A 25,560-nucleotide genomic window follows, 5' to 3' on the forward strand; every position below is an offset into this window, starting at 1 on the left:
GGGAGGACCAGGTGTTCTTGCAGCAGCCTTACCTGGGACGGCCGAGTTCTTCAGCAACTGCACTCTGCTCTTCTCCATCTGTTAAATAACGTCAGGCTTCCAGTGCCAGAATGAAAAACCAAAGGAAAGAGGAGTATGTCACTGTCATGGTTTGCTGCCCCATCTGGCTATTTAGCGTGTCTTCAGAGTAAATCGGGTGCAACCTGTTGCTTTGGGCAACCTGACGCTGCTGAGAGTGAGGGTGGAGGAGGCGCTGTGCCTGGACCTCGACCTGAGAGAAGCCTCTGAGAATACAGCGTTGTAATCACTCAATGGGTGTAGCAGTAATTGCTGGTTTTTTTACAGTAATTACTAAATCTGCGAGTAGATACTCTGATTTGAAAATACACATGCTCTTTCCCCTCCGTCCTGCCTTCTCTGCCCCTGCTGCAGGTTCGGTTAATTTGGTAGAGGCAAAATTTAATTGTGACCAAAATAGGGAGCTGAGGTTCTGTAATCTGGTCGTCCAGCCAAGGCCCTAGGAATTTATAACTTTATGAAGGGTGCTGTACGCAGATACTCACGAATCACCTCCAAGTGCATTGTGCTTCTTGCAGCTCTTTTCCTCGCCTTCCTGCCTTGTTCTTTAGGATCTCATCCTGCGAAAGGTGTCCCTGTCTGCGAGTACCTTTGTGCAGCAGCCGCTCAGAGAACAGCCGGTCGCTGGGAGACGTGGGCCCGCAGCGCAGCGCTCGGGGCCGGCACGGTGTCAGCCTGACACTGACACAGCTCGCCCGAGCGCACAGAGGGAACAAGAGGCCCCTTGTGAGCTGGCCGCAGCACGCAGGGCAGTGCCAGGGGAAGGCAGGCTCCCTCACCGCGTCGCATGGCTCTGCCTGGCACAGGTGGGCACAACGGAGCGAGGCTTGGCAGCCCCTCCTATGCCACAGGGCACCACCAAAAACGCGCTGGCTCTGCAGCCTCCTGCGTCTGGAGTGATTTGGGGGCCAAACTGCTGTGCGCTGCCCTGTATCTGGGAGGTGTGGCAGGAGACGGGACTATCGGCACGGCCTTCCAGCCAAGGGCCAGCTGTCGTGTGTGGGGGAAATGCTTCCTCCTGCTTAACACACGCGTGTGTGTGCTTGTGCAGTGCTTAGCGCAGGGAGCCCTGAGCCACCTGCTGATACTACGGGGTTAGTCTCTGGGATCAGGTACAGACTCGATAGGAGTGACTTGACTTGAAGGAATCTGGTGACAAAACACCACTCTTGTGGCTTTTATCTTCTCGTTTTGTGAAAATACCAATTAACGTAAGACGTGCTTGGAAGCACATTGATGAAGGCTTCATGTCAAGGCTGTATCTGTAAACCACTTAGCATCAGAGAGCTTCAGGCCTTTGCAGTTGTTTAATTGTAGCTATTTATCACCTGAAGTCTTGGGATCTCTTTGTAGAGGCAGCAAGGAAGAAAGTAGGTGGCTGCGTTTGTACCTTGTAGAGAGAGGATGGGGTTTTTGTTTAGGTTTGGTGCCCTTACCAGTCTTGCCTCCCTCCTTTGATACACACACAGTGTGCAGCAGAGAAGTAGAACCGCTCTCGTGTTTGGCTACGTGTGGACAGGTGATGCTTCTTTAATTAAAGACAACAAACACAAAAATTTGTTTTATATTTCACAGCTTTGCTTTAATTCTCTGAGGTTCCCCGATGAAACGTACAAACAGCATGCTCTCAGCAGACAGGTATTTCCTGTGAAGTGCGCTCCGTTCCCCAGGGCGTGCCAGCTGAGGCGGGTGAGGAACCGCTCTCCTCCTGCACCTCCTCGCGGGCTGCCACCGCCCGTGGCCAGGCTGCTGTAGGAGCAGGGCTGCAGCGGGGAGCAGTGTTTGAGAAACGTCAGCCCCTTCGAGTCGAGCAGCGCACCTGAGCTGCTGTGGAGGCGTTGCCGTTACGTGTTAGCGCCTGAAGTAAGTCTCGGACTGCTTTTCCTGGGTGTCACACGTCCTTTGGACAGCGTAACACGACCAGCGCTGGGGCAATAGTGACGCTCTGGGCTGACACCAAAATCTTTGTTCAGTTTTGAGACTAATTGAGGACTTGGAGAGATTTTTGGTCAGTTCACTCAGTGGTTTGCCGATGGTGTTGTGCTGCTATTTCGCTTTCTACCCTTTGTAGGAATGAAGACCCTGGGCTCTCAGGAGCGGCTAAGCACAGCGCAGTCCCTCAGAGCCCTGCAGGAACGCTCCTACACCAGCAGGCAGCGCAGCCCGGGGGGAGCAGAGCTGCAGCGTAGTGCAGGTGCTGGTAAGGACCTGGTGTTGACACTGTGCAAGCTGCAGGAGGGTTTGTTTCAGACAGGCGTTAGCCCAGCTTCGTGGGCAGTCAGCTGCAGCCGGGCACTTGGGGGAGCTTCCAAAAGCACTGCAGTGCGCCCGCTCCGGGCTGTGCACCGCCGTGCTGCGGGGGGGGGGAGGACAACCAGGAGTTGCATGCTCCTGATTTAAAGTAAAATTCTCGTTTAGCCACGTAAAAGAGGGAATTAGGACAAGGCAAAAAGGGTAGTTATTTGTTGCTGTGACCAAAGGATCATTTATAGCTCAGTCTACAGCATTTCTAAGAAAAACAAGCGTTACAAGCACAGCGCAGCAGTTGAGAGTCCTAGCCCCCTCCTCAGCTCTGCTTCAGTACCTGCTGGTGCGCACACAGCACAGAAGGGCACAGTCAGCCACCAAGCAGCTGGCCACAGGCAAGCACAGCGCTTGTTTTACACCTTTCGGGGTACTCGGTGTCCTGTAGTGAGAATATAAACCTCACGGCTTGGTGCCTGAACGTCCCTTTATCCTCGGATGGTACTGTGCGCCCAGTGTAGCTTGCAGAAGTGGTACAGGGAGAAAGTGACACTGTCTGAAAGCTTGGATGACATTCTATTGTGGAAATAGAAACGACAGGTGAGTTGGGGCATGGCAGCTGTCACGGGTACTGCCAGCCTGGCCTCCATGCGTGCGTGGCTTGGACCAAAGTTCAGAGTAGTCTCCCTGTGCTGACTGTAAAACAAGACTGCTATCTGCTAGCTGAGGATGGTAATGAGGGACGCAGCGCCATCACAGGATGCTGCGCTAAGCGTGAACAGCCTTCAGGGGCTTTCCTTGGCTTTGTACCTTGGTGTAGGGAAGTTAGTTACTCCTGAGTCTCCTTAGGAAAGAGTGAGCACGTCACAGACGCTGTACGGTAACAGTGTGAGGTGATGTATCAGAATGGCCTTTCTCTCCCAGCAGTCCATCAAACAGTGCATCAATGCACTCAATACTAAAGGTGTCAAAATAGAACGTGAGTTTAAAAAAAAAAAGACTACTGAGCTGTAGCATGAAATTCATGACCTTTAGTACCATCCGTGGCTTGCAAACGTATTTTAAAAACCTAACTTTTTTTCAAAACTTTTTTTTCTGCAAATTGTGGTGATCCCTTGGCAGAAATCATACAGCTTTTAGACAGCTAAGGCTATGCCAAACGTGTCGAGCCTTTGTTTTACTTCACGTACACAAACACAAGACTTCACAGGGACATAGAGCTAAACAACACCAAGCTGATTGTCAGAAGGCTTTAAATCTCCCTCGGTGACCCAGAGTTGAAATAGCCCATCCCAAACTCTATTTGAAAGCCCTGAGGTTTTGAGTAGAAGTCTCTGCTCTCTGGCCCTAGGAGGGGTGCCGGTGGCAGTGTTCACCAGGGGGCTAGAAGCTACGGCCTGGTGCTCAATCTTGGGTAGCCAAGAGGAGTCAGAATCCCACAGACTTTTAGAGCGCTGTTAAGGGTCTCATCTTGATTGTTGTTTTATGCTGCCCTCCCCCATCTCTGGAAGAAACTGCACATTTCTACTCTAGGATAAATTTCATGTGCTGGAATTCTTCCCGGAGTTGGCATGGCTTCAGAGGATTTTATCTTGGCTGTAGTACCCACGTGCTGACGCAAAGATCCCTGGGGAAAGGAGTTGGAAGCAGGCAGAAGAACAACAAAGCTAGAGGGCCCTCCAGGAGGCTAGATCCCACTGGGATGATTCCCCAGAAGCCAGTCACGCAGGGAGATTCCTCTCTTCCTTCCTTCCCCATCTCCTGTTGGCAACCACAAAGCATCCTCCTAGTCCTTGGCTTCTCTACAGGACCCATGATGATCACTCTGTGACACTCTTTCCTTTCCTGGTGAGTTTTCCCTGCGGATGCTGAATTAGGGCCCCAGTAGCTCTCCTCAGTGGCATTTTCTTGTTTACACAAGGTCTCAGGAGAACCGTGCTGGCCTACAGGCTACTCAATTTGCATTAAAGCTGCTTCTGTCACGGTATCACCTCAGCCCGTGACACGGGAAAGCACTCAGCTGAGCGCTCGGGAGAAGACCGAGGGAACAAACCTTCACGTACCAGAGCCCTTCAGTCGCTCACAGCAGCAGCTTATTGAAATGATCTGAGCTGTACTAGGAGCGCTCTGGATGAATGCTGATTCCCTTCACCCTTTGGTGATACTATACTTCAGTGCTTTTTCAGATTTAGTCACAACCATTAATCTCAGCCCCGTGACTTGTTACTGGGGTGCAGGACAGAGCACACCAAGGGGCAAGAACAGCTTCTGACCCAGCACCGAGGTACCCTGGGCATGCTGTGCTTCTGTCTGCTCTGCAGGTGCAAGGTTCAGGGGTTCTGCCTGCACAAGCGAGAAAACGCCCAAGAAACCTGAGCACACACAAACGAGTTGCTGTGGAATAAAGCTGGTCTCCCATCTCAAAAAGCCTGGCTCTGTTTCTGCTCGGGCTGCGTTGCTAATTGTCAGCAAAAAGCTGATCAAGAGCAGTGCTGGGTTTTACCTGTGAAGTCTGCTATAGCACTGAGAAAAGTCGTTTGCTGAGAAAGGAAGTTCAGTTCTACTCTCCCAAACCCCCAGGCCTGATCCTGCAAGCCTTACTCGTGTAAGCGGCCTCCCTGCCTTCAGCAGGATTGCTCCAGCCCGCAGCGCTCACCAGCTCGGGGCAATAGCTCCAGTAGGGAACTACATCCAGGCTGGGGGGAGAGGGAGCAGAGAGACATCACAGAACTAATTCATTTTCCACAAGGAAGCAGAAATAAAAATGAGACAGTAAGTTGCCCGTAAGGTTACCGAATACTACTAAATTAAAGGAAAGGCTAGCATGTTTAGTAATAAATTGTCACACACCGCGGGCGTCAGCAGCAGTTGCTATGGTCACAGCTTCTGAGGGAGACAGACGGGAAGGGAGAGCTGGAACAGAGAAAAATGGTAGAGCTAAAAAAGGGTTAACTGGGAGTTTGAGAGATCACTGTTTAAAAACCTTGTTCAGTACAGAGTCAGTAATCCTTGGCGTTCCGAAATTCGGGCATGCTCCAAACCCTCCTGGTGGGCTGGGTGCCCCGTTCGACATCTTCAGAGATGGTCTTGATGTCGCTGATGAACGGAGAAATCCTGGACCGGGATTTAAACGTTGTTAAGGAGAGGCTGGTTTTGTTCTTTGTGTTCCATTGCCTGGCGAGCTTCTTGGCCTCTTCCTCCTCTTTGATCTTCTCAGCCACTTCCTGCAGGACGGAGCGGAAGAGCCGGGATACTTCCTGCACTTCTGGCTCGTATTCAGCAACGAGTTGCCGGAATCTGCAAACACAGTCAAGGCACAGCTTTGATTAAAAACATCAAATCAGGGCTTGCTGCCAAGTCACAGCGCTAGGCTTGGAACTTGCGCTCTCTTGCAAAATGGGTCTCCTTGGATCAAGAACAACAACAGGGAGGAGCCATGGAGATATGCTCAAGGTCTCTAAAATCACAAGAAAGCCAGAGAATATAAGGAAGCAATGAATCACTCTTTCTCACAGGCACAAGAAGCAGTAAGGAGCACCAAACAAAGCTAGAAGGTGCCACGTTTGAAACGGAAAGTGCTCCTTTTACACAGCACCTCTTAAATCAGAGCTCAGTGCTATCAGTAGCTTGAGGAACAGAATGACTAGACGAGTTTGTGGAAAACATCCCCATCAGTGCTGATTAAACACGATTGTCCAAACGTAAATTCTTGCTCAAATACTGCCTGAACTGCTGCTTACCAGAAGCTGAGCATAAACCAGAGAAGGTCCCCCTGGACTTCCCATGTTTCACATTCTCTTTCCCCATACCATTACCCAGTGGCCACTAGCCAGACTCTTACCCAGTAAAACTTCTTGGTTATACATTTGATCATTTCTTAATATTTAAATTTCGGTAAAATGGCATTTTGTCTTCCCATGGATGTAAGATAACAGAGTGGCTCTGTTGATAACACACGTTGGCAGCACAATGCTGGATCTCATTAGACAGCTCTGAATTACCCCAGTGCCTTCTCAGCAAAGAGCTCAAAATATATATATATATATATTTGACATTCATTAAGCTAGCTCAATATGAGGGAAGTGAAGAATTACCACTGTTTCTTTTGCAGGGTACTTGTCTTCGAGTCAGTGAGTGAGCCCCTGGGTGGGCCGAGAAGCGAGCGTACCCTTCTGGGCACCTGGCCGGGTGACCTGGCCCCCGGCCTCGCCATCACGCGAGCCGCTCCCAAGGCTCCCGCGCTGGTTGTGCAAATATCCTGCTCTTCTGCAAGAGCGTGTGCTTATGACAGAGGGTAATGAGGCTACTCTTCTGATCAGTTTTCGCTTCTTAACAATTCTATCCACAAACAGAGCTAAGTTAGAACTTCACTAAAAGCCAGGTATTTATACCTAATGGAAGCTGAAGCGTGTGATGTCTGTAATCATTTTGGTATTTTTTTTTTAAAGAACTGAATGATGATGGAAAACAGTGAGATTGTATTTAAATAAGCCTAATACGACAGCTGCTGATAGAGTAAGATCCTGCCTCTTGTTTTATTTTAAATCAGCCCTAGGGATATACCAGGGAGTTCAACGCACTATGGATTTGCACTGGTTAATGGTACCAAGGGACACCCAAGACAATAAGGACAGAAGGAAAGCCAAAGATGTAGCAGAAAGATTCACTGTGTGTTTACACCTTTTGACCCTTACTGTGCAGGGCTGGTATTGGACACCTCTCCCAGCACCATGCTATAACCCAGACATTTCAGTGCTGGTTCTCTCACAGCAAGTACTGGCAGCGGCGCGTACAGCCGTGGAGAGACCAGCATTGCACGGCGCTGAGGAAACAGCATCAGCAGAGGTACCAGTCCCTTTCAGGACCTGAGGATTGCCTACCAAAGTCACCACCATGTTCCTTAGCCATTTCAGTTGCTTAGGATGTGTTCCTGATCTGCCTCGCCCTAGCCCTCATCACCCCCCATCCCGAGGGTTACACACGACAGTGCTAGTAGAGACTTGCTGTATGTTGCAGGCACCCTTTCTGCCTTCTGAGGAGGCACTTCAGTGGCGTTATCACAGAGCCACAAACGCAGTTCTCACAACAAATACACTTTTCCCTTTATCCTAGTCAGGCGCTTAGACAGATGAGTCCATCAAAAGTCAAGTCTCTGCACCATTGTTATTATACTGGGGAAAGCATCCTCAAAGGTCTTTCATTGCAGAGGTGAACTGAATGAGTCATCCCATTATTTTACCTCTGTGTGTATTTTAAAGAGCGATGTTGTCATATTACATCCGTCTACCAGTACATCCCCTTCTTTTATATTGGCAATTGTGCACCCAGAAGACCTCTGCAGAGCCTCCGGTTGTGGAGGCTGTCACACTGCTGGCTTGGGGCCCCAGAGCAGACAGCAGCATGTGGCAACAAGGACCATCGCCTAATTCTGGGAACAAGAACAAACAGGGGTGGTACTACAGGAAACGTGCCCCCTGAGCACAAAGCTCTGTAATGCCGTGGTGCTAATAACGTTCCCAGTGGATGTAGCTGAAGTAGTTCTGTAAAATCAGTGTAACTTTCCACCTTCTCAGCCACCTGCCTGTTTGCACTCTGCTTAACTATGGCAGCGAGAACTGTGCTGTGAACTCTGCTCTGTGGTTAACATTTACCTCTGACTTTCCAGGACTGACACACAAACTGTTTAATACAGATTTGAGCAAGTCTAAAAACCAAACAGAAAGCCATCCCAAAGCCCGTCTGCCAGTCACCCAAAGAAAAGCCACCGTCACCGTGATGGAGAAGGGCAAGGGGCCCCTTGCTCCCCCCGCAGAGGGATGAACTCTGTCCCTCTACTAGTGCCCGCTGACCAGCATGCCTGTGTCAGGGACAGTCCATGTATAAAGTTCAGAAGGCGTGCACGCCGGAGACACTTCCCAGCAGCACGGACGGGCACCTTCCCAGGGGCTGGGGTCCAGCTAAACCAGTCCGCGTACTGGAAGACGGGTGATGCTTGCCGCAGCCGCCCGTGCGCAGCTGAAGCCATCCTCCCTGGCCGTCGGTGCAAGCCAGGCGACGTGCTGGCTGATCAGCTGCCTGATCCCTGCACAAAGCACGCGGCGTGTGAAACCTCTGGAATCGAGGAGTGGGGGCCTGTGTCCTGCATGCCATCACTGGGAAAAACACACCACGCACAGCTGCTCGGTGGGGTCAAGCCCACAGAATTGCACAAGGGTTACCTGCCTTCTAGCGCAGGGGAACACCCTTGCCCTTCTGCATGGAGTAGTTTTGAACCCAGCAACTGCACAACCATATCTGAAAATCCATCAACAGTGTTTCCTTACTCATCAGAAAAGTAGACCTATCTGTCTTATTTGTGAAACAAGTTGTGATGCTCCTGGTAGCTAACCTGTAATATATTCTATGAGTGTAATGTCGACGTCTTAGACGTGACTATCAACAAAAGCCACCTTGAGCCAGCACCGAAACCTAAGGAACGTGTGCGTGCACACACAGGGAGGTTCTCTAGTCCAGCTGTGCTTCGGTCACAGTTCAAACAAATCTGTTTAAATTGTGACCCTTCAGTTTCCTCATACAGCTATTAGATTTTAAGAGTGGCTATGCTTGGCTCGTATTGCCACTGGTTTTGGTTTTGTTTTTTTTTAAATGCTGTCACTTGCCTACCTTATTTTGTGGGTCCCCAGTTCAACGGTTTCCTAAGTAGAGCCTGAACTTTAAAGACCTGTTAAATCCAGTACAAGTCACTGGACTTAAACAATATGCCTATAGGTAAGTGTGCTCCTGAGCACCTGTCTGAACTGGGAGCTCCAGAGTTAGTCATTCAAAGAAAACACGGGGTGCCTAGTGCTAATAATTAGCTGCTGACTTCCAAATCTGTATTTGGGGCAAGATTTCCGGTTACATTAAGAAGCTATGAGCAGCTTTGATAGAGGAGGTTGCTTGACTCTCAAAGGACTGTGGCACTAACCATGGAATCACAGAATCACAGTTTGGGTTGGAAGGGACCTCAAAGCCCACCCAGTTCCAACCCCCCCGCCATGGGCAGGGACACCTCCCACCAGACCAGGTTGCCCAAAGCCCCATCCAGCCTGGCCTTGAGCACCTCCAGGCATGGGGCATCCACAGCTTCTCTGGGCAGCCTGTGCCAGGGCCTCACTGCCCTCTGAGTGAAGAATTTCTTCCTTACATCTAATCTCAAGCTACCCTCTTTTAGTTCCTGCAGGCCCCCTTTAGGCACTGGAAGGCCGCTGTAAAGTCTCCCTGGAGCCTTCTCTTCTCCAGGCTGAACAACCCCAACTCCCTCAGCCTGTCTTCAGAGGAGAGGTGCTCCAGCCCCTTGGTCATCCCCAAGAAAGAGCCTGACCAAACTCACTGTCACTCCCTTCAAATGACTCCAGGATTAAATTTTAAATTATCAGCAATCTCCAAGCCAGTAACCTGAAGCTAAGTTACTCCTGAACCCAACAGCTTTATTTGCAGTGAGGTAAATCAGAGTCTCCAGATATTTGATGGCAGAAGTGATGGTATTTAAAGGGTAGTTGAATCTTCCAAATACAGAATTTCAAGAGGCTCAAATAAAAATTCTGTTGACTCAAAATACAGCTTTTACAGGACAGGCTAACTGGACCTAACTGGACCTGGAAAAAACACTCCCACTTAAGAAGTCTCCGGTCTTTTCCACACCCATAGAAACTCTGCTGTCAGTGGACGTGACCGTAGCCACACAAAAGGACAATTTGAATAATTGTTTACTCCTTTGGAGAATGAAGTGCCATCTTTGACAACTCATACAAAACTGTTTTGTTCTAGCTTTGACTATTAGCTCAGAATCTCACAAAGGAGGAGACCATGAACAACACAAGCAGAACAAACTCTGCATCCAAATTTCCAAATCCAGGTTTGTAGATTTTTTTTTTTGGTGAAAGATTTTTCTAAAACTTGCTACGTATTGCAAAGTCACGGGGTATTTCAGGAAGAAACATCAGAAGCACAGTGATCTCGTGATTAAAATACGTCATTGGAAGTTTGTGGATTTCAGTCAAATTCCTAGCTATCATACCCATCTTGTACATGTGGGGCAAGTTATTAAAATTTCCACGTTATCTCACTTTCTGAGAAGAGAACTGATCTAGTTTTGTCTGTCTTCTAGTTAGTTTGCACATTCCTTCTTTTCTCTTGTACATTTTCAGCTCCTAGCACAGCAAGCCCCATTCTTTTTCATTTTCTGAACCACTGGCCAGTCAGATAGGAGGTAGGGAAGAAGAGGGATCAACCATTCACTTCTCCAACACAGGAAAAAGGGATTAGCAGATAAAACCAGTGCGTGTTAGTTTAGGACAAGCAAAACACAGTTTTCCACAGCAAAGCCACAGTTCAGACGTGGAACTCCGCCACAAACGCTAGAAGTTTACATGGTCAAAAACAAACCAGAAAAAAACAAAACCACAAACTACTGAAAGAAGCAGCCATGTAGGGCAGTTACGGCCAGAAGGCCCACTTCAGGCTCCGAAAGCCTCCAAGCTACAAGGCACAGCAAGTCAGCGGCTAGTCACGAGATACTGTGATCGTCCACACTGTTGCATCTGCTTGCCTTGTTCGTTTTCTTTTCTTTCTGCAGAAGCTCCTGCACTGCACCCGGATCAAACAGCCCTCTGACCCAGGCCAGCTCTGCCATTTGTGTGGCCGTGGCATTCCCTTTTCAACCACTGCACTGAAACAACAAAGGCACTCGAGCCTCCTCTTTCCATGGGGCTCTGCTAACCACACAATCGGCATAGTATGGAACAAACAAATGATGCCACTTCTTGACTGATAGAGGAATGCCATTTGCGATAGCCTATCAGAGCAACCTCTGAGAGGCCTTTTAACAGGATGGCTTTGTGATTTTTCAGTTATGCGCACACACAGCCCCTCAGCATTGTTGAGTCTGTTTATCTGCTCTTAACCATATACTGAATCCTGAACAAGAGGGAATAACCACTACAAGCTACACTGAAATTAATCGAAAATTACAAGCGCTCAGCATCTTGCACGGCCTGTGGCAGTTAAAAAAAAAAAAAAAGTAGCAAATTGTACATGGCTCAGCTTAACACTCTCTTCTGAAGGCAGTTAAGAACCTTGGGGCCTCCCAGCTCCCGTGACTGAAGCCTGCTCTCATGGAAATTCACGTTTGCCAGACAGGCCTTGCTCAGTGGCCCTGGGGATGCTGAAAATTACTTGGAACCCCAAGGGGTTTTAGTGGCTTGTTTACGGCGTAGCTCCAAGCTGTACAAATACAAGGCAAGTGCTGTTTCCAGAAGCCTTTAACTGGGGAGAACTTGGCCACCGAGTGCCTCCAGATCTCTGATTCTTCCACCACAGCAGCCTTTGCAATAGCCAAAGCCCTGTGCCCCCCCGCTTCCAAGGTTCAATCCTGAGCAAGATGGGGGCAAGAGAGGCAGTTTGGGCATCCTTTCCTGGCCACGTACGTGACCTGCTAGGACCATCCCAGTCCCAGCTGAAGAACCCATAGAAATGGGGCAAGAGGGCTGTAAGGGCCCATCTCCCAGCTCTGCTGTGACTGCCTGGGACCTCGGAGTCACTCCTCACTTGCACTGTGCCACATCAGAGGGTTTAACTTGGAACAGCTGCCCCAAAAGGAAGAAAGGCGCCTCCCTCCCCTCCAGTCGGGATGCCACTGGGGGGTCAGCTCTATTCCTGAAGTCCGTCTCCCGCACGGTTGCCCGGCCGGCAGCCCCGTGCCCAGGACTGCTGGGAAGGCCCACCAGGCTGTGCCTACCCCTGCGCTGCAAAAGCCAGAAGCAGCCCAGCCTTTCAAGCCAACTGCGCCCCACCAGCACCCTGCTCCCTACCAGGGATTTGGGAGGTGTACAAGGGGGGCAAGCACGCACTCCCTCCTTTTTCTGGGCATATATGACTCAGGCTGAAAAATACAACAGCGCCTTTTGGCATTTTGGAGGAAGTGATACCACATTAAACTGACTGAAAACGTTCAATCCCTTTTCTTCCACAACACAACTTTTGATACAGCATACCGGGTCTTCGTTCTGTTGGTCCTAAAAACTCTTGCTCCCCCCTCCCATGCCACAAAGAGGAGAAGGGGAAGGGAAAGGTCAGTATCATCAGATCTGTTACCGTACCTGAGTATGACAGGCCCACAGTAGGAGGGGTGTATTTTGGTACACATATCCTCCAGCTGCAGCCTTTCTCCGGGGCTGATATCATAGCTCTGCTTTGGATAGCTGACCAGCCAGCCGTAGTCCACCCCAGTCTTGATCTTGCGATACTCATTCTCCCGCTCCCGCTGCTGCTTCTCCGCCTGCTTCATCTGCCAGCTCAGCTCCATCATTAGCGTCTCGACCACCATCTCGGTGGGGTTCCTCTGGGAAATCCGGCTGGGGGGCTCATTCCACCTGAACCAGGATGCCAGCGACATAGCGCCCTGCGTGTCTTCACTGGGAACAAACTGGGGGCAGGGAGGGAGAGAAAAAAAAAAACAAACAGTGCCATCTTCAACACAGCTGAGAACTTTCTCCCCCACACACCCCTCGAGCCCACTGTTCACCTGAAAGTGCCACTGGATTAGAAGAGCTAGTCAGTGCTGAGCACCTTGAGAAATCTCACCCACGGCAGCCAGCTCGTGCAGAGGGAGAGACAAAGCACAGAGAGGCTCCATCTCCCCCGAACTTCCAGTCACCACGTAATTAAAACGACAGGCACAGTTCCTACACCTGAAGTTGTAAGGATACCTCGCTCCCTGCGGGTTAGGCTGGGGAAGCGTTCCCCTCCCCACACGGAGGGGCTGGGATCAGCGCCCGCCTGTCTGAACCTCACGGGAGAGCGGGACCTCGCAGCACCCGACGTGCAAAATCCCCACACGTGGACACGTCTTTATAGGTGCCCAGGGCACATCTGCTCTGGCTGGAGCACAAGCAATAGGGCTCATCGGTGCTGGCAGAAGCAGCAGCTGCACTAACTACAAGAGCCTCAGGCACGTAACAAGCGTTTCTGCAGGCGGAGGGAGAGGCTCCCCCTGTTCTACAAGCAGAAGCCCAGCTGCCAGCCCTGCTGGCACATGCACCTAAGGCGCAGCAGAGCCAAGGGAACGAGGCTGGGCTCAGAGCGGAGCGGCAGCACGCGGGGTTTGAGTGTTACCACTTGGATGCCACAGGTCTCTGCTGAGGGGGTTTACACAGAAGGCAAAACAAGCCCTGCCAATCAGCTGAAAGAGAATTAACTCCCCTTTGTGTAGCCACTTCCAGAGGACAATGCGTGGAACAAAGTTATTAACTATTGTATTTGTGCTGCGACACAATGGAGCCCAAAGCAGGCACCAGGGACCTGGACAAGAGCAAAAACAGCATCTGTTTCTTCACGCAGCACACTTAACGTGCCTCGGTGCTCCCCCTCTGCCAGCCCCCAGGGAGCAGGAGTGGCACATGGAAGGGCTGCAGCTGGACCACCAAAAGGCTGCTCCTGGCAACAGCTCAGTCAGGCCAGGGTGTCACAAGTTAACGTGAGGGCAGTGCATTAAAGAGCCTGATTCTGCAGGGCCTGGGAAAATCCTCGCTACTGAGAGACAGACACACAGACAGACATAAAAGGGAGAAAAATATGCTTTTAAGCTGCCATCCCATCACCATCCGCACTGGGTGAGAAGGCTGCTTCAGTTGCTTCCGCACCTTTATCACTTGCTGTCATGTAGCCTTGTTCTCCTTCAAAAAACGTTCATGTCACATAATGTGTCGCACCATTAAAGACAAATGCTCCCAAAACCTGGCTAGTCTGTGCAGTGTCCCAAGTTTGAAGGGATTTCAAGGTCTAATGCTTACGCTTTTCTACAATCACAAAGTTTGCCGAAATGCATCAAAGGACAAGTTTCTCTGGCCCAATATCCCACCTCTCTCAGCAAGCAATTCTGGTTTCTTCAGAAGGAACACGTAAAAGGGATGAAAACTTCCGGAGGACACAGATCTGGCTACCTGGGTGCGTAAGGCTGCATGTACCCTTCTGGACCTGTATAAGCATTAACTCCTTCGCTAGCTTACAATGCCTATTCATGAGGAATCACTATAGTGACTGGCTTTCATCCTGGAGCGTCAGCTCTGACTCTCCCTATGATCCCAGCCAGAGTCAGCATTTGCTGGAAGCAATCTGCTCCTGTGCTCTGTAGGAGGAGGAGCAGCGGGTCCTTTCCTTTGCTTCCACCACCAAGGCGCCTCCAGCTTGCTGCTCTCTTGCTCTCGCGTCATCACTGCTGCTGGCCAGCTTGCCAGGATGGACGAACTCAGGCTGGAACTGGTGTGCTGACACCGTCAGCTCCATAATGCCACCATCCGAACGTGCCCGGATCTTGCCACGTGGTGGCCTCCGCTCACCGCTACGTGCTACGGGTGAAGATCCTCAGAGCCTTGTCTTTGCTCTTACCACCCCGTGTATCACGTAGGTAGCAGAAGGGAGCAGCAGAGCAGACCACAAGCCGTTGTAACAAATTGTAACGCTTCCATTTCTTTTCAGCATATGTGACAACTACAATTTGTCATAAACTTTTACAGGTATCTAACCACTTAAGATATCATTATTATTTCCACTTGCACCTTCACTAGATGAAGGAAGGCATACCCTATCAGTTGTACTTTACCAGCAAAAGGTTGGATTCATTTGTTTTTATTCTGGCTGTGACCTGGTCTCCCACTGGTTTAACTCTGCTGACCTGACTCGAGGTAGGGGCAAGTCGGTGTGCAGCAGAGTAGCTGTGAAGCTGAAGAGCATCTTTCCAGTTATTCCTAGCTCACCAGCTGCTTCGTTAGAAGAGGAGCATTTAGAGGTGAGAACTGGGAGCCAGAGCAAGGAGACGTGGGCTCTGAGTTGACTGTCCTGGCTTCCACAGGGCCCTGCAGCATTCCTACTGCTTTTACCTTATTGCTTCACCCCGTAGGGCTCCCTGAATAAAGCAGCTGTGCCTGAGGAGGGCTGTTTTGCTGATAGCAGAGGGCAGTCAGTAAGAAATGCATTTTGGACACTTTGTCTGAGCAAGGCATGCCAGACCCAAGCTTTGAAGTATCCCACAGCTTTCATAAAGCACTGGTCACAAATAGACTTGCTTTTGAAAAAGAACACAAGTGAGATTGGAACACAGATACCACCGGCTCCAAATGGGGCTTGCTCTCATCTCCCATATGTTATTTGAAAAACCTACTTCCACATGAGGTCAATATAAAGCAAGAAAAGCATCTCACCTGCAACTGAAATGGCCAGTCCTCAAACGAAGGAAAATCCTGTCCAAGCATTTCATGCATGGTGGCAGCTTGTGCTGGCTGTTCCTAAGGGAGTCTTGTTTGTATGAGATTGTTTCCTTCCCCCTCTCCCATCCATCACCTCCTCCTTTTGAGAGCTGGAAGCCGGCCATCTCTATTTAGCAGGCTTGACAAGCCTCCACTCTTTCCCCTACTGGCCTTTGCAGCCTGCAGAAGGTAGCATGGGCTCCATTAATTGCAGCTGCTGGTTTCAATTTAAAGTTCACATGCAGGCTAATCATTAAATGACTCAAAATGGCTCTCCTAATAGAAAGGCTCAAAGGACTGTTGGCAGGATGTGGGCAACCGAAGGATGGTGAAAGTTTCAGCCTGACCTTCTTTGGGGAAAAGGACAAATTTACACTTTGCAAGCATTCATGTCAAAATTATTAAAAGAAGGAAAGAGACGCAGCCCCCATCTGAACACAGATCTTCCTTGTCCTGAAATTGGTCAGTTTTCTGGTTCCTCGTAACAGGCTATCCTGCACCTGAGGAGCTCCTCAGGTGCTATTTATGAGAATTTCCGAGTGGTTTGTAGTAGTTCCACTCCAGGAGCAGCTCTAGGTTTCAAGATTTTTGCCTCAGTGACCCCATCCCAAGACAAACCTTCCCTCACACCGTTACTGCAAGCCTGGCCAAGCACCATACAGGATTTTAAGCATACGTTCACCTTAAGTTACACTGAAGTCTGGAATACCTCGCTTTCCCTCTCACACACAGCCTCTGAGGGTTTTCTTCTATTTTTAGGGATTGTTAGTAAGTACCTCAGACTTTCTTCATGTAGAAGTTTCCTTTTAGCTTTAAAGAAGCTTTCTGCCTCTCCAAATCTCATTTTTGTTCTCCACGTTGGCAACAACTCTGAATTTCTCTCCTTCCAACATACTTTACAGCTTTCTCCATTCCCTCCCCACAACATGTTCTGTGTAATTTCTCCCCATCTTCCACTTCTTTACCTTCTCCCATATTTCCCCCTGCGATTTTCTCTTCTTGCTCCAGAGAACGTATCAAAGAATCAGCACAAGTATCAGCATCCACAGGCCTCGTTGGGTTTCTCACCTTCCCATAACAGGATTTCACGTTTTCCTGGCTCTTTTAGTAGAAAAGGGAATGTTTCCATAGCTTGATCTCTGGCTATTCTTTTGCCAGCTGGAGGCTGCCCCTGCAACCTGATGGACATCAGCCTCTTTTTGGCTCTTGCAGGCCAGATCACCACCTAAGACTTGTTACAGCAGGGCTGCTCTCAGGTAAACCCTGAGTCAATCAGCAGGACCTGTTCACTGTGCTAGGAAATAAACTTCTGAACCAAAAATTAAAATTCCTTTCCATTAACACTCCTCCTGGTTCCCAGCTTCCAAAGCCCTCCAGAACAGGAAAGGAGTAGCCAGAGGGTGGGAAATGGGTATTTATGAAAAAATAAGAATATAGTTTGTCTCTCTATAAAGCTGTGTTCTCAGTTTGGTAACTCTCCTGTGGTTTGCCTTTACAGTCTGCCGGTCCAGGAGCACTACTGACAGTCCCTAGTGACTCTCAGCAGTCGTAGGGATATGGCAGTCGTGTCGGAGCAGAAGGAGAAAGGACTTAAGGGGCAGGGTGGGTAGGAGCCTAATCCAAAGTTGGGTGACATCAGTGGAAAAGCTGTCACTCTGCAGGCTATAGATAGTCCCCGGAAATCCACTATCACCCAGGCAAAGCGTACCAACAAACCGGGCTGAGGAGCGGGGAAATGCCTTCCCTCCCATCTCATGGGTGGCAGCTCCTTACGACTAGAGTCAGAGAGCAGGGAGACAGAATTTGTTCATGCAAGATACCCACCCAGCCCTTCTCCATGTGCCAGATCAGAGGGTTACAAGGAAAATGATTTCTAGAAGAAGAGGGGCAAGCTCCATCCCCAAATTGCGCTTATGATCATGCTTTTTTAAGGAGATGTAGCTACAGGGAAAACAGAACATGTGGAACTGTGGAGCACACTACTGTAATTAATTATTTTTTAATTTGCTTCTTTGGTAAAGATTGAATTATGTTACCCAGAAAAGCCAGAAGCTCAATGTCCTCTGGACAGCAAGGGCATCTAAGCATCTCTCTCGACTGCAGCACAGAGGTAGATTAAAGCTGGTTTGACTACAGCCAGCTCTGAAGTCCCTAGGTGCTACCTGATGCAGCATTTAACCAGCTTTCGGGCAGAATCTGTGGTCGTGGCTGTGCTGCTGCCCATACCTGCATGAGATACTGAGTAGGGACACTGTCACAGATGAACCCCAATGCTATTTCTCCCATGAAAAGGATATTTAATTTTGCTCTAAGCAAAGGATCTCAGCAAGTTCTAATCAAGAAACTGCTGCCAACACCTTCATAGTTTTATTTGTATAGCCCACCTGAACTCTGTCAGAACCTCTGCTCTCTGCTGCTTTTCTGCAGTTTCATGTTGTTATCCTCTCCATACAGGGACTTTTACTTTAGCAAGGCCCAAAGAACCCTATTTCCTATCTGGCTGGAGGCTCCCTTATTGTTTAGTGACATGGGAGGGTACGTGTTTACAGCTACTTGCTGTGCGATTGTAATCTCAGTGGAAATTACTATAGCCTCAGCTTGAGAGCCCACATCTATCTCCCGAAGTTGCTATGAGGCAATTAATGCTGAAAAAGCAGTACATGGAGCTTTTCAATGAAGAAACTTAAAAGCAATTCAAATATCATGTTTTTAATGCAACAGCATTCCTCATTCTGACCTGCAGAATAAGGAGAGAGAACTCCCGGGGACGCTCGGGGATCTGTGCACAGAGCGCAGCAGAAGGGGCGTTTCGCTTCACGAGCGCGCCTGTTCTCCTTCTGATGGACACCAGCTACTTACAGCCCAAGGATTTTCACAGCAGTTAAAACACATCCAAAGACACGACCCTTTCTCAAGTAGCAGGGCGTTTTGAATAACAAGCCTAGGGGATCGAGCCAAGACTTTAATGAAACGATATTTGCTGTCAAGTCTGTGTGGCTGCAGGTGTTTAGGGACAGGCAGAAGAGGCTCGCAGTGGTGCGAGAGGGCGAGCAGGACGGGACGGGGCGCTGCAGCCCCCAGCCAGCACTCGCAGGGCCTGCCCAGCCTGCTGCAGGCTGACAGCTCCTGCTGCCACCTCAGCGCGCTGCTGAATGACGAGCGCTCCCAGGAGCATGCAAGAAGCACGCTGCCAGTCTGTACACAGACTACTTTTTGTATTCTATATTTTTTTTTCCTCCACCAGACTTTGCATTTCAGCATCGTAGAAGTGGCCTGGCTCTTTGCCTGGTGCAATTGCCATAGAGTCATGAGTCACTTAAACCGTTTGTGAACATGCTCCACTGTGAAAAATCACCATTAGGCAGCATAACAGGACAGCCAGAGCCTAGCACATGGTGCTGCAAGACAAAACAGAAATAGAAGTGGTGCCATTTCTATGAGAAGAAAGCTCGAGTTTGAAGACGCTACAATGGTTATGTCACTACAGCTAGTAGCTCTCAAAAGATTTTTTTATAATGAAGCTCATTACAATTGAGGACACATTAAAAATACTGCTTTTACCTCCCCAGAATTTGTGTCATTTGTAATCCCTTCTCAGAGCTACAATCTTTTAGAAAACAGATATCTGGTGCATTTTGTATCTGCACGGTGAAGAAACCAGAATTCAGCATGAGCTGGGCTCCAAGCTCAGGTATGAATGAGAAAGGTGTTTTTCAATCACGAGTCAAAACACGAGCAGAAACAGTAGGTGATCTAAACTGGTACAGCTTCATAATCTTCAGTAGTGCTGGACCAATATAAAACAGATTTGCCTCACTGCAATAAATAAAAGAGCTATGTTGATTAACTCCAGATGAAAATCCAATCTACAGATCTTAAAGAAAAAGTGAAGGAAGAGCCCAATAGCCTGGAGCTCCACTAATGGCTGGGACTCTGTACAGAAGATAATCTGCCTGTTATCTGCAGAAGCAAAAGGGTGGGTGTAACCCAAATCTGCTTACAAAGCATAGTAGCATTTTACAGTTTGTCTTCTTATCAGAGCAAATGAGTTCCATGTGCTGAGAACCAGGCCTACATTCGTGCCAAATTCCCACTCGTGCTTTTAAACAATGTTTTCTAATACTAACCACACAAACACTACCATATGCAACTTACATGAGGCTGTTACTTAAACCTACTGAAGCCGGGAAGTTGAAAACACACCGATTTGCTCTGTTTGCCTAACTTGTTATTAAAACTCCTATATTTTTCTCAGATACCGCTATCTTGCTGTGGTGGATCAAACACACCTTCAGTTCTGTATATCACTTTGATCTCTGCAGACTACAAAGTCAGGTTTCCAGGGAGGGCAGAGGGACACGAAGTACTCTCCACCAGCCATGTAAGTGAGAGTTCGGAAAGTAACAAAGGCACATAGCTTTCCTGTTATTAAAATTACATAAACCACAGAATGCTGCAATAAATCAGCAACAGGCATCTGATGCAAGGCTCCAACATAAAAGGTTTTCAAAATTAAAACTCAGAGATCCGCAGCTCATCCTCCTCTAGTCTGCTCTTACTGTAACTACACAACATTATTAAGTGGGCACTAATGTCACAAACCAAGGAGTTCCTAAAGCTGTTGTTCACAGCAGATACATATAGCTATAGAATTATACAAAAGTGAGAGCTTGAAACTCAGACCCAAAAGCATATTTCACCTGTTGCCACATCCACTGAAGTAGTTTTGTTTCTTTTTTTAATTCATATGTTGTGCCATAGACCAGACTAAGTGCTGTGAAAATAGGTGGGCAAGACGTGTATTCTCCATCCAGATCGAGGACTGATTCTGCTCAGAAAGCAAGAGTAACTCATTGCATTATAACGTCAGAATACATTTTAACAGGCACCTGTACATTTCTGATCAGTCGTGAACCGTGGTTACAGCGTCCATCAGAAAGAATATTTTCAGGACAGGCTCTAAGTCTCACTTCGCCCCAGTTCACTGCAGAACTGTTAACCTATGTGGGAGCTTTCCCTGTTCTGAGGAATACCAAGATCAGAGTTCAAGTTTGGTCCTTGTGATAGGAATTACTTAAAAACACACATTGTTTTAAAATTAGCACCCAAAGGATGAATGCTAAGCTTACAGTACGAGGAGTTAAGCCTCTCTTCGAAGAGACCACTTACAGCATAGGCTCTGAAACCACATCCAGCAGAGCTCTGGGAAAGCTCACTTTTCTCTTTGCAATCTGTGAATGCCCTGCCTACAGGGCATCTGCAGACGGCAGCAAGGAACAGTGCTGTCTTGAAATAGAATTTAACTTCTGTGCTAGCATTAACGGATGTAAAGTGCAGTCTGCTCTCAGTTACACTTCCAGAAACCCCAAATCTGCCTGACTGACCTCAGTGGTAGCAGGTGGGTTTACTAAATGCCAGGCTTACCACCGAAAACACTTCCTGGGACAGGTGCCTGACCTGAGCATTGTTAAACAAGCCACACTTTCCTCTTTGAGTGCCTGTTCTTCCCATAACCAGTCACTCAGCGCTAGCTCCCAGAGGTGCCAGGGCTGAGGCCAGGTTTGGGGAGATGCGGGAGCACCCCACCCCTGCCCACCCACCCGGCTCACCTTTTGCAGCAGCGCTTGTGTGGGCAGCCGGGGCGAGGAGGGTGCCCGGAGGAGGACACGGTGCGAAGTCAAGCCCTCAGAGCTGGCACGGCAAACTTCAACCCGCATCGGGGACGGATTAGGCCTGGTGACGAGGGGTAACAGCTGTGCTTACAGCAGCACGGCACTGCTCCTGGGGCTCCCTCCTGACCCCTAAAAGCCATGGCCACCTGTCACGCAGCGGGCACCTCTGCGCTCGGGCGGGCTTCGGCACCGGTTTAAAGACCCCCCCAAAACCCCCAAAACTCCGTGGGCTCTCCCAAGCCCGTGGCTGAGCCCACACTGAGGAGAAAGGCACGCAGCTCACCGCATGCAGCCTCCCCCAAGCCCTCCCGGCAGGGTCCCCGTCCCCGCCGCCCCGTCCCTCACAGCGAACGCACAGCGACCCCAGCCCCGCTTTGAGCCGCGGAAAGAGCCGGGAAAGAGCGGGCTGCTCCACCTCCGTCCCGCCGGGCGCCAGCAGCGTCCCCTCTTCCTCTTCTTCCTCCTCTTCCTCTTCTTCCTCCTCCGCCGGGGCAGCGCCGAAGTTGCGCGGAGCCGCCGCGGGCCGCCCGCTGCCGGCGGCTTGAGGCGGGCGGAGGCGCGGCTGCCGCCGTTGTCATGGCGACCGCGCCATAGCGCTCGGGGGCCCTGAGGCGGCGCTGCCCTGAGGGAGGGGGGGTTGATAAATAACGGCCCGCTGAACGGAGCCGCTCATTTGGTTAATGAGTTTGTTTAATAAATGCGGCTGGCCGAGGTCCTGAGGGCTTCTTCGGTCACCGGGTGGCTGGTGTTGTGGGGAGGGGAGGCGGGATGAGGTGAAGGTGTTAGCGGGGTCGGAGAGGAGGCGCTGCTGATGGTGGGGGGTGTCTGAGGGCTGCACTTCATCTGGAAAAGAGGCATAAGAGAGGTCCGGAAAATGGAGACTGTGGGAATCCTGCGAGGTGACTGTGTTTAGTAAGAGGTTGGTAAGGTGAGAGGAGTGAGAACTGTCCTGGAGCTGCCCGAGAGAGCAGTGCGACAGCCCTCACCCCGGGGCACCTGTGCAACCCAAGTGTCTGTGCGAAGTCAAGTCCATGCTGAAAAGGTTTCCTAAGTCAGGGCCCACGTTCTGACACCTTGGTACTTACACAGCAAGAGGACAGCGGGGATTTGGACTCTTTAAGTCAGTACAGCACATGTGTAAATCTAAACAGAGGGAAGGAGGAACCTCAGTTTCAAAACAGCCCAGCGAAACAATTACAGGTTAAAAGATGTCCATGGCCATCTGAATTAAAATTTATGAGGAGGGGTTTTTTTTAATGTCTAGTTTATTATTAGATCAAATGACACAACCGGACTAACAAAGAGATTAGAAGCATTTTTTGCTCTAATTATTTGTGGAGGATTATGTGTCTGTCCTCAGCTTCAACTCCAGCCCAGCAGACTACCCAGCATGCAGAGATTTATGACGTTCTCTGCGGGCTCATTTCAACCCAGGATTGTTGAGTTTTAATTAAAAGTCATCTTACATGGCTAAAGACCTTTATATTTTCATCCATTAAAACTTATTTCTGAAGTCATCATCTCTGACTAATGCAGAAAAAAACCCATCTCAGAAACACTGAGGTACCAGGTAAAGGAGTTGTAGTTTCAACACAGTGAATTCCTGGGAAATTCCTGCCACAAACTCAGGATGCTGATGGCTGGCAAATATCTTCAGGAGAATTTCTTTGGAGATATAGGAGCAATCACTCATCTCTCCCACACCTTATTTAGCAGCTGAAGTCAATCAATCTTACACTTGCACTGATACGACAGAGATGATCAGTAACCAGTCGGATCACCAGTTGCTTAGTAGCAGTACTCCAGTAACAGAGAAGGAGTAGAGCTGTATTCAGCAGTATGTCTTTCAAGAGATGGCATGACAATCAAAATTCACCATGTGGTAATTTGTAGTACAGTCCATTTGGGACCGCTGTTTTTTGCCATTTATCAGATGCTGTCCTGACTCACCTGAGCATGTTACTAGCACCACAGCTGCAGCCCCCGTGATGCTGAATGCAGAACCTTTGCATTGCAGCATCAAAGTCTCAGCCCTCTGACACTGGCACTTAAAATGGGCTTCTCCAATCAGTAGTAATTGAGCTGCTACTATCTCTGTATGGGTTTAACCATAAGCAAATAATCTCACGTAATCACTGACAAAAAGCAAATATAATATGGCAGAGTTATATTGGGTCTGCTGGCTTTTGACTAAGCTAGTGAAGTGTGTCAATGAATATAATGGGGCTCACAGAGGGAACATTGCCTTTCTCAAAGGCTTAAAATCTTGCTTAGAAAAGTGCCATTTTCAGAGCTATTTGTCAGATTTTTGTCACGCTTGTTTTCCCTCAGTGAAGCAGTTTTTCATTCACTGGGAAGATCTTCTTCCTGCTGTTTACTTCAAATCCAGTCAGCCCACCCACACACAAGTGCACTATGAGCGAAAAAGAAAAAGTTCATTCACTCTCCAGCAGCAGTCCCTAGCCTTTTTGGCACTGAGGCTCACTTGGGAAAAACTGGCAAGGTTACTGTGTCTCTTCCAGCACATCTCTCTTTCTGTGCCCCCTCAAAATGTGGGGCTGCCCCATCTTCCCTCTGCACACTATTGCTGCTTCATGGGCATGGGGCTGTGTCCACCAAGGTTGAATAGTTTGGGGATGATACTGCAGCTGCTGCTGGGTGTCACCTGCCCCAGTCCCCCTCAGGGACTGCCAAGCCAGAAGGTTAAAAATGAGCAGCTCACACAACAGTACCCTGGGTCACTAAAACAGATGCATACTCGGATACAGTGTTCCAGCACACAGCTGGATGACGAGGAAGGCATACAGGTGTTTCTCAGGAAAACCTGTTAGATAGGACCATTACAGAGACATTTGTACTTCGTAAGTTGCACCATCTGGAGACCTTTGCCTTCAGATAATCATACCATAATGTTCTAGCAAGGATAGCTCTGAAATGAGCGGCCTTTCTCCTGTCAGCTCACGCAAGCTCCTGTGTGATAGGCATGCTATTGTGTCTGAGTAGGATCTGGTGTTTTTTTTCTTCCCTTTCCCTCTTTTAGGAGAAAATGACAGGCACTATGGCTAACTAAAAATGAAGAACCTGAGGCTGTAGAAAACAATCATGGGGTGCTGCAATGCCAGGAATGGAAAGAGATCATTTTAAAGGAACATAATTTAGAGTAAAAGAAGAAATTTAAAGGAAGAAAATGTAGACAGAAGCTGTGAACTCACATAAAAGGTTTACATCATGGGCAAATATTTCCTGTAGACAACAAGTCCCAAAACAAAACATTTCAAAGGACTCTGGCAAAGCAATAGAAAATGTTTGCTTTGCAGAGTGAGGGAGGCAGAGTGAATTCCCCACCAGGAGCACTAAACCCCTAACCTTGACAGCAGAAGGAGGTAAAAGCCCACAGGTCTTTCTTCTTTGCTGCATCCATTGCCCACTCAGTGCAGTCAGCATTAACTGCTTCTTGCTACTGCTATGCTGTAGTCTGTGAAGAGAGGCTGGATGTACCCTGAGCCTTGCGTGCTTCAGAGCATCCTGAACCCTGGTGCACAGAGTGTACTTAGCCCTGGCCCTCAAAAACACGTATATTTGTCGAGATTATCCAGAGTACAATAACCCAATAACCTTCCAGCTATGACATTTTCCCTTCTCTCTGAGGCATCCCATAAGCATGTAGCATAAGTAACTGGCAGAACCTCTGACGGTTGTACTGCTGTGCTTCACAGCCATGCAGCACCACACAATCCGATACGCAGTTTTAAAATGTTGCCTCCTTCTTGCCTTTCTGTTTGCCACTATAAAGAGTCATTTAACAGAAGTGCAGTGGGCTGTTTAATGGCTGATTATCTTAACCGAGCAACTTAACTGAGCAAATATTAGTTCCATGTTTTTAGCGGAATGAGTGAAAATGATGAAGTGTCATGAAATATTCAGCCAAAAAACAGACGTAGAAAGGCAAGCTGAGCAACAAAAATTACAACACAGATGGTCATGATAAATTAATTGAAGACACTAGGCTGCAGGGTGGGAAATGCAAAAAAAAAATTAAAAAATGCCATGGAGCCTACAAGTAGACAGATGTCAAAAATATCTGCGATTATGTGCTTAATTGCACTCTGTCTGATTGCTTGGTTCCTAATGTAAACTATTAACATATAATAACCTCCAAAGGACGTTATCAAGGTTGTTAGCTTTTTAAATGACCATGTCTGAAAAGTTGACGCAGTCCATAACGTCACACTTATATGCGGTAGTAGTTTTGTGAGCAATGATTTTTGTTACATGATGAAAAT

The 25,560-nt window shown here is 48.8% G+C and overlaps 1 protein-coding gene across 3 annotated transcripts; it reads right to left on the reverse strand.

Annotated features, from left to right (window-relative positions):
- Positions 1 to 1,648: 1,648 nt before the first annotated feature.
- On the reverse strand, positions 1,649 to 21,870 carry RD3 (RD3 regulator of GUCY2D). 3 transcript variants are annotated; one of them, XM_035557653.2, is made up of 4 exons: positions 21,693 to 21,870; positions 21,215 to 21,338; positions 12,462 to 12,787; positions 1,649 to 5,619 (listed from the first exon to the last, which is right to left on the reverse strand). In XM_035557653.2, exons 2-4 carry the CDS (start codon positions 21,320 to 21,322, stop codon positions 5,322 to 5,324), a joined length of 732 nt encoding a protein of 243 aa, XP_035413546.1. In that variant the 5' UTR covers positions 21,323 to 21,338; positions 21,693 to 21,870; the 3' UTR covers positions 1,649 to 5,321. The 3 variants fall into 3 exon arrangements, with proteins under 3 accessions (XP_035413546.1, XP_050565564.1, XP_050565563.1); XM_050709607.1 differs by lacking the exon at positions 21,215 to 21,338 and having other exon boundaries at positions 3,017 to 5,619; positions 21,693 to 21,819; XM_050709606.1 differs by lacking the exons at positions 21,215 to 21,338; positions 21,693 to 21,870 and adding an exon at positions 15,561 to 15,856 and having other exon boundaries at positions 3,017 to 5,619.
- Between the last annotated feature and the right edge of the window lie 3,690 nt (positions 21,871 to 25,560).

This window comes from Cygnus atratus, chromosome 3, assembly GCF_013377495.2.
Source record: "Cygnus atratus isolate AKBS03 ecotype Queensland, Australia chromosome 3, CAtr_DNAZoo_HiC_assembly, whole genome shotgun sequence".
In the NCBI taxonomy this organism is placed as follows: domain Eukaryota; kingdom Metazoa; phylum Chordata; class Aves; order Anseriformes; family Anatidae; genus Cygnus; species Cygnus atratus.

Bases quoted from the DNA above. Each gene is read 5' to 3' on its own strand.
- RD3 (XM_035557653.2), bottom strand. From the start codon at position 21,322: ATGCGGGTTGAAGTTTGCCGTGCCAGCTCTGAGGGCTTGACTTCGCAC. The intron at 12,788-21,214 runs GTGAGCCGGGTG...CCCTGCCCCCAG, and splicing joins CACAAGCGCTGCTGCAAAAG to TTTGTTCCCAGTGAAGACAC. The intron at 5,620-12,461 runs GTACGGTAACAG...CTGTGTTTGCAG, and splicing joins TGTGGGCCTGTCATACTCAG to ATTCCGGCAACTCGTTGCTG.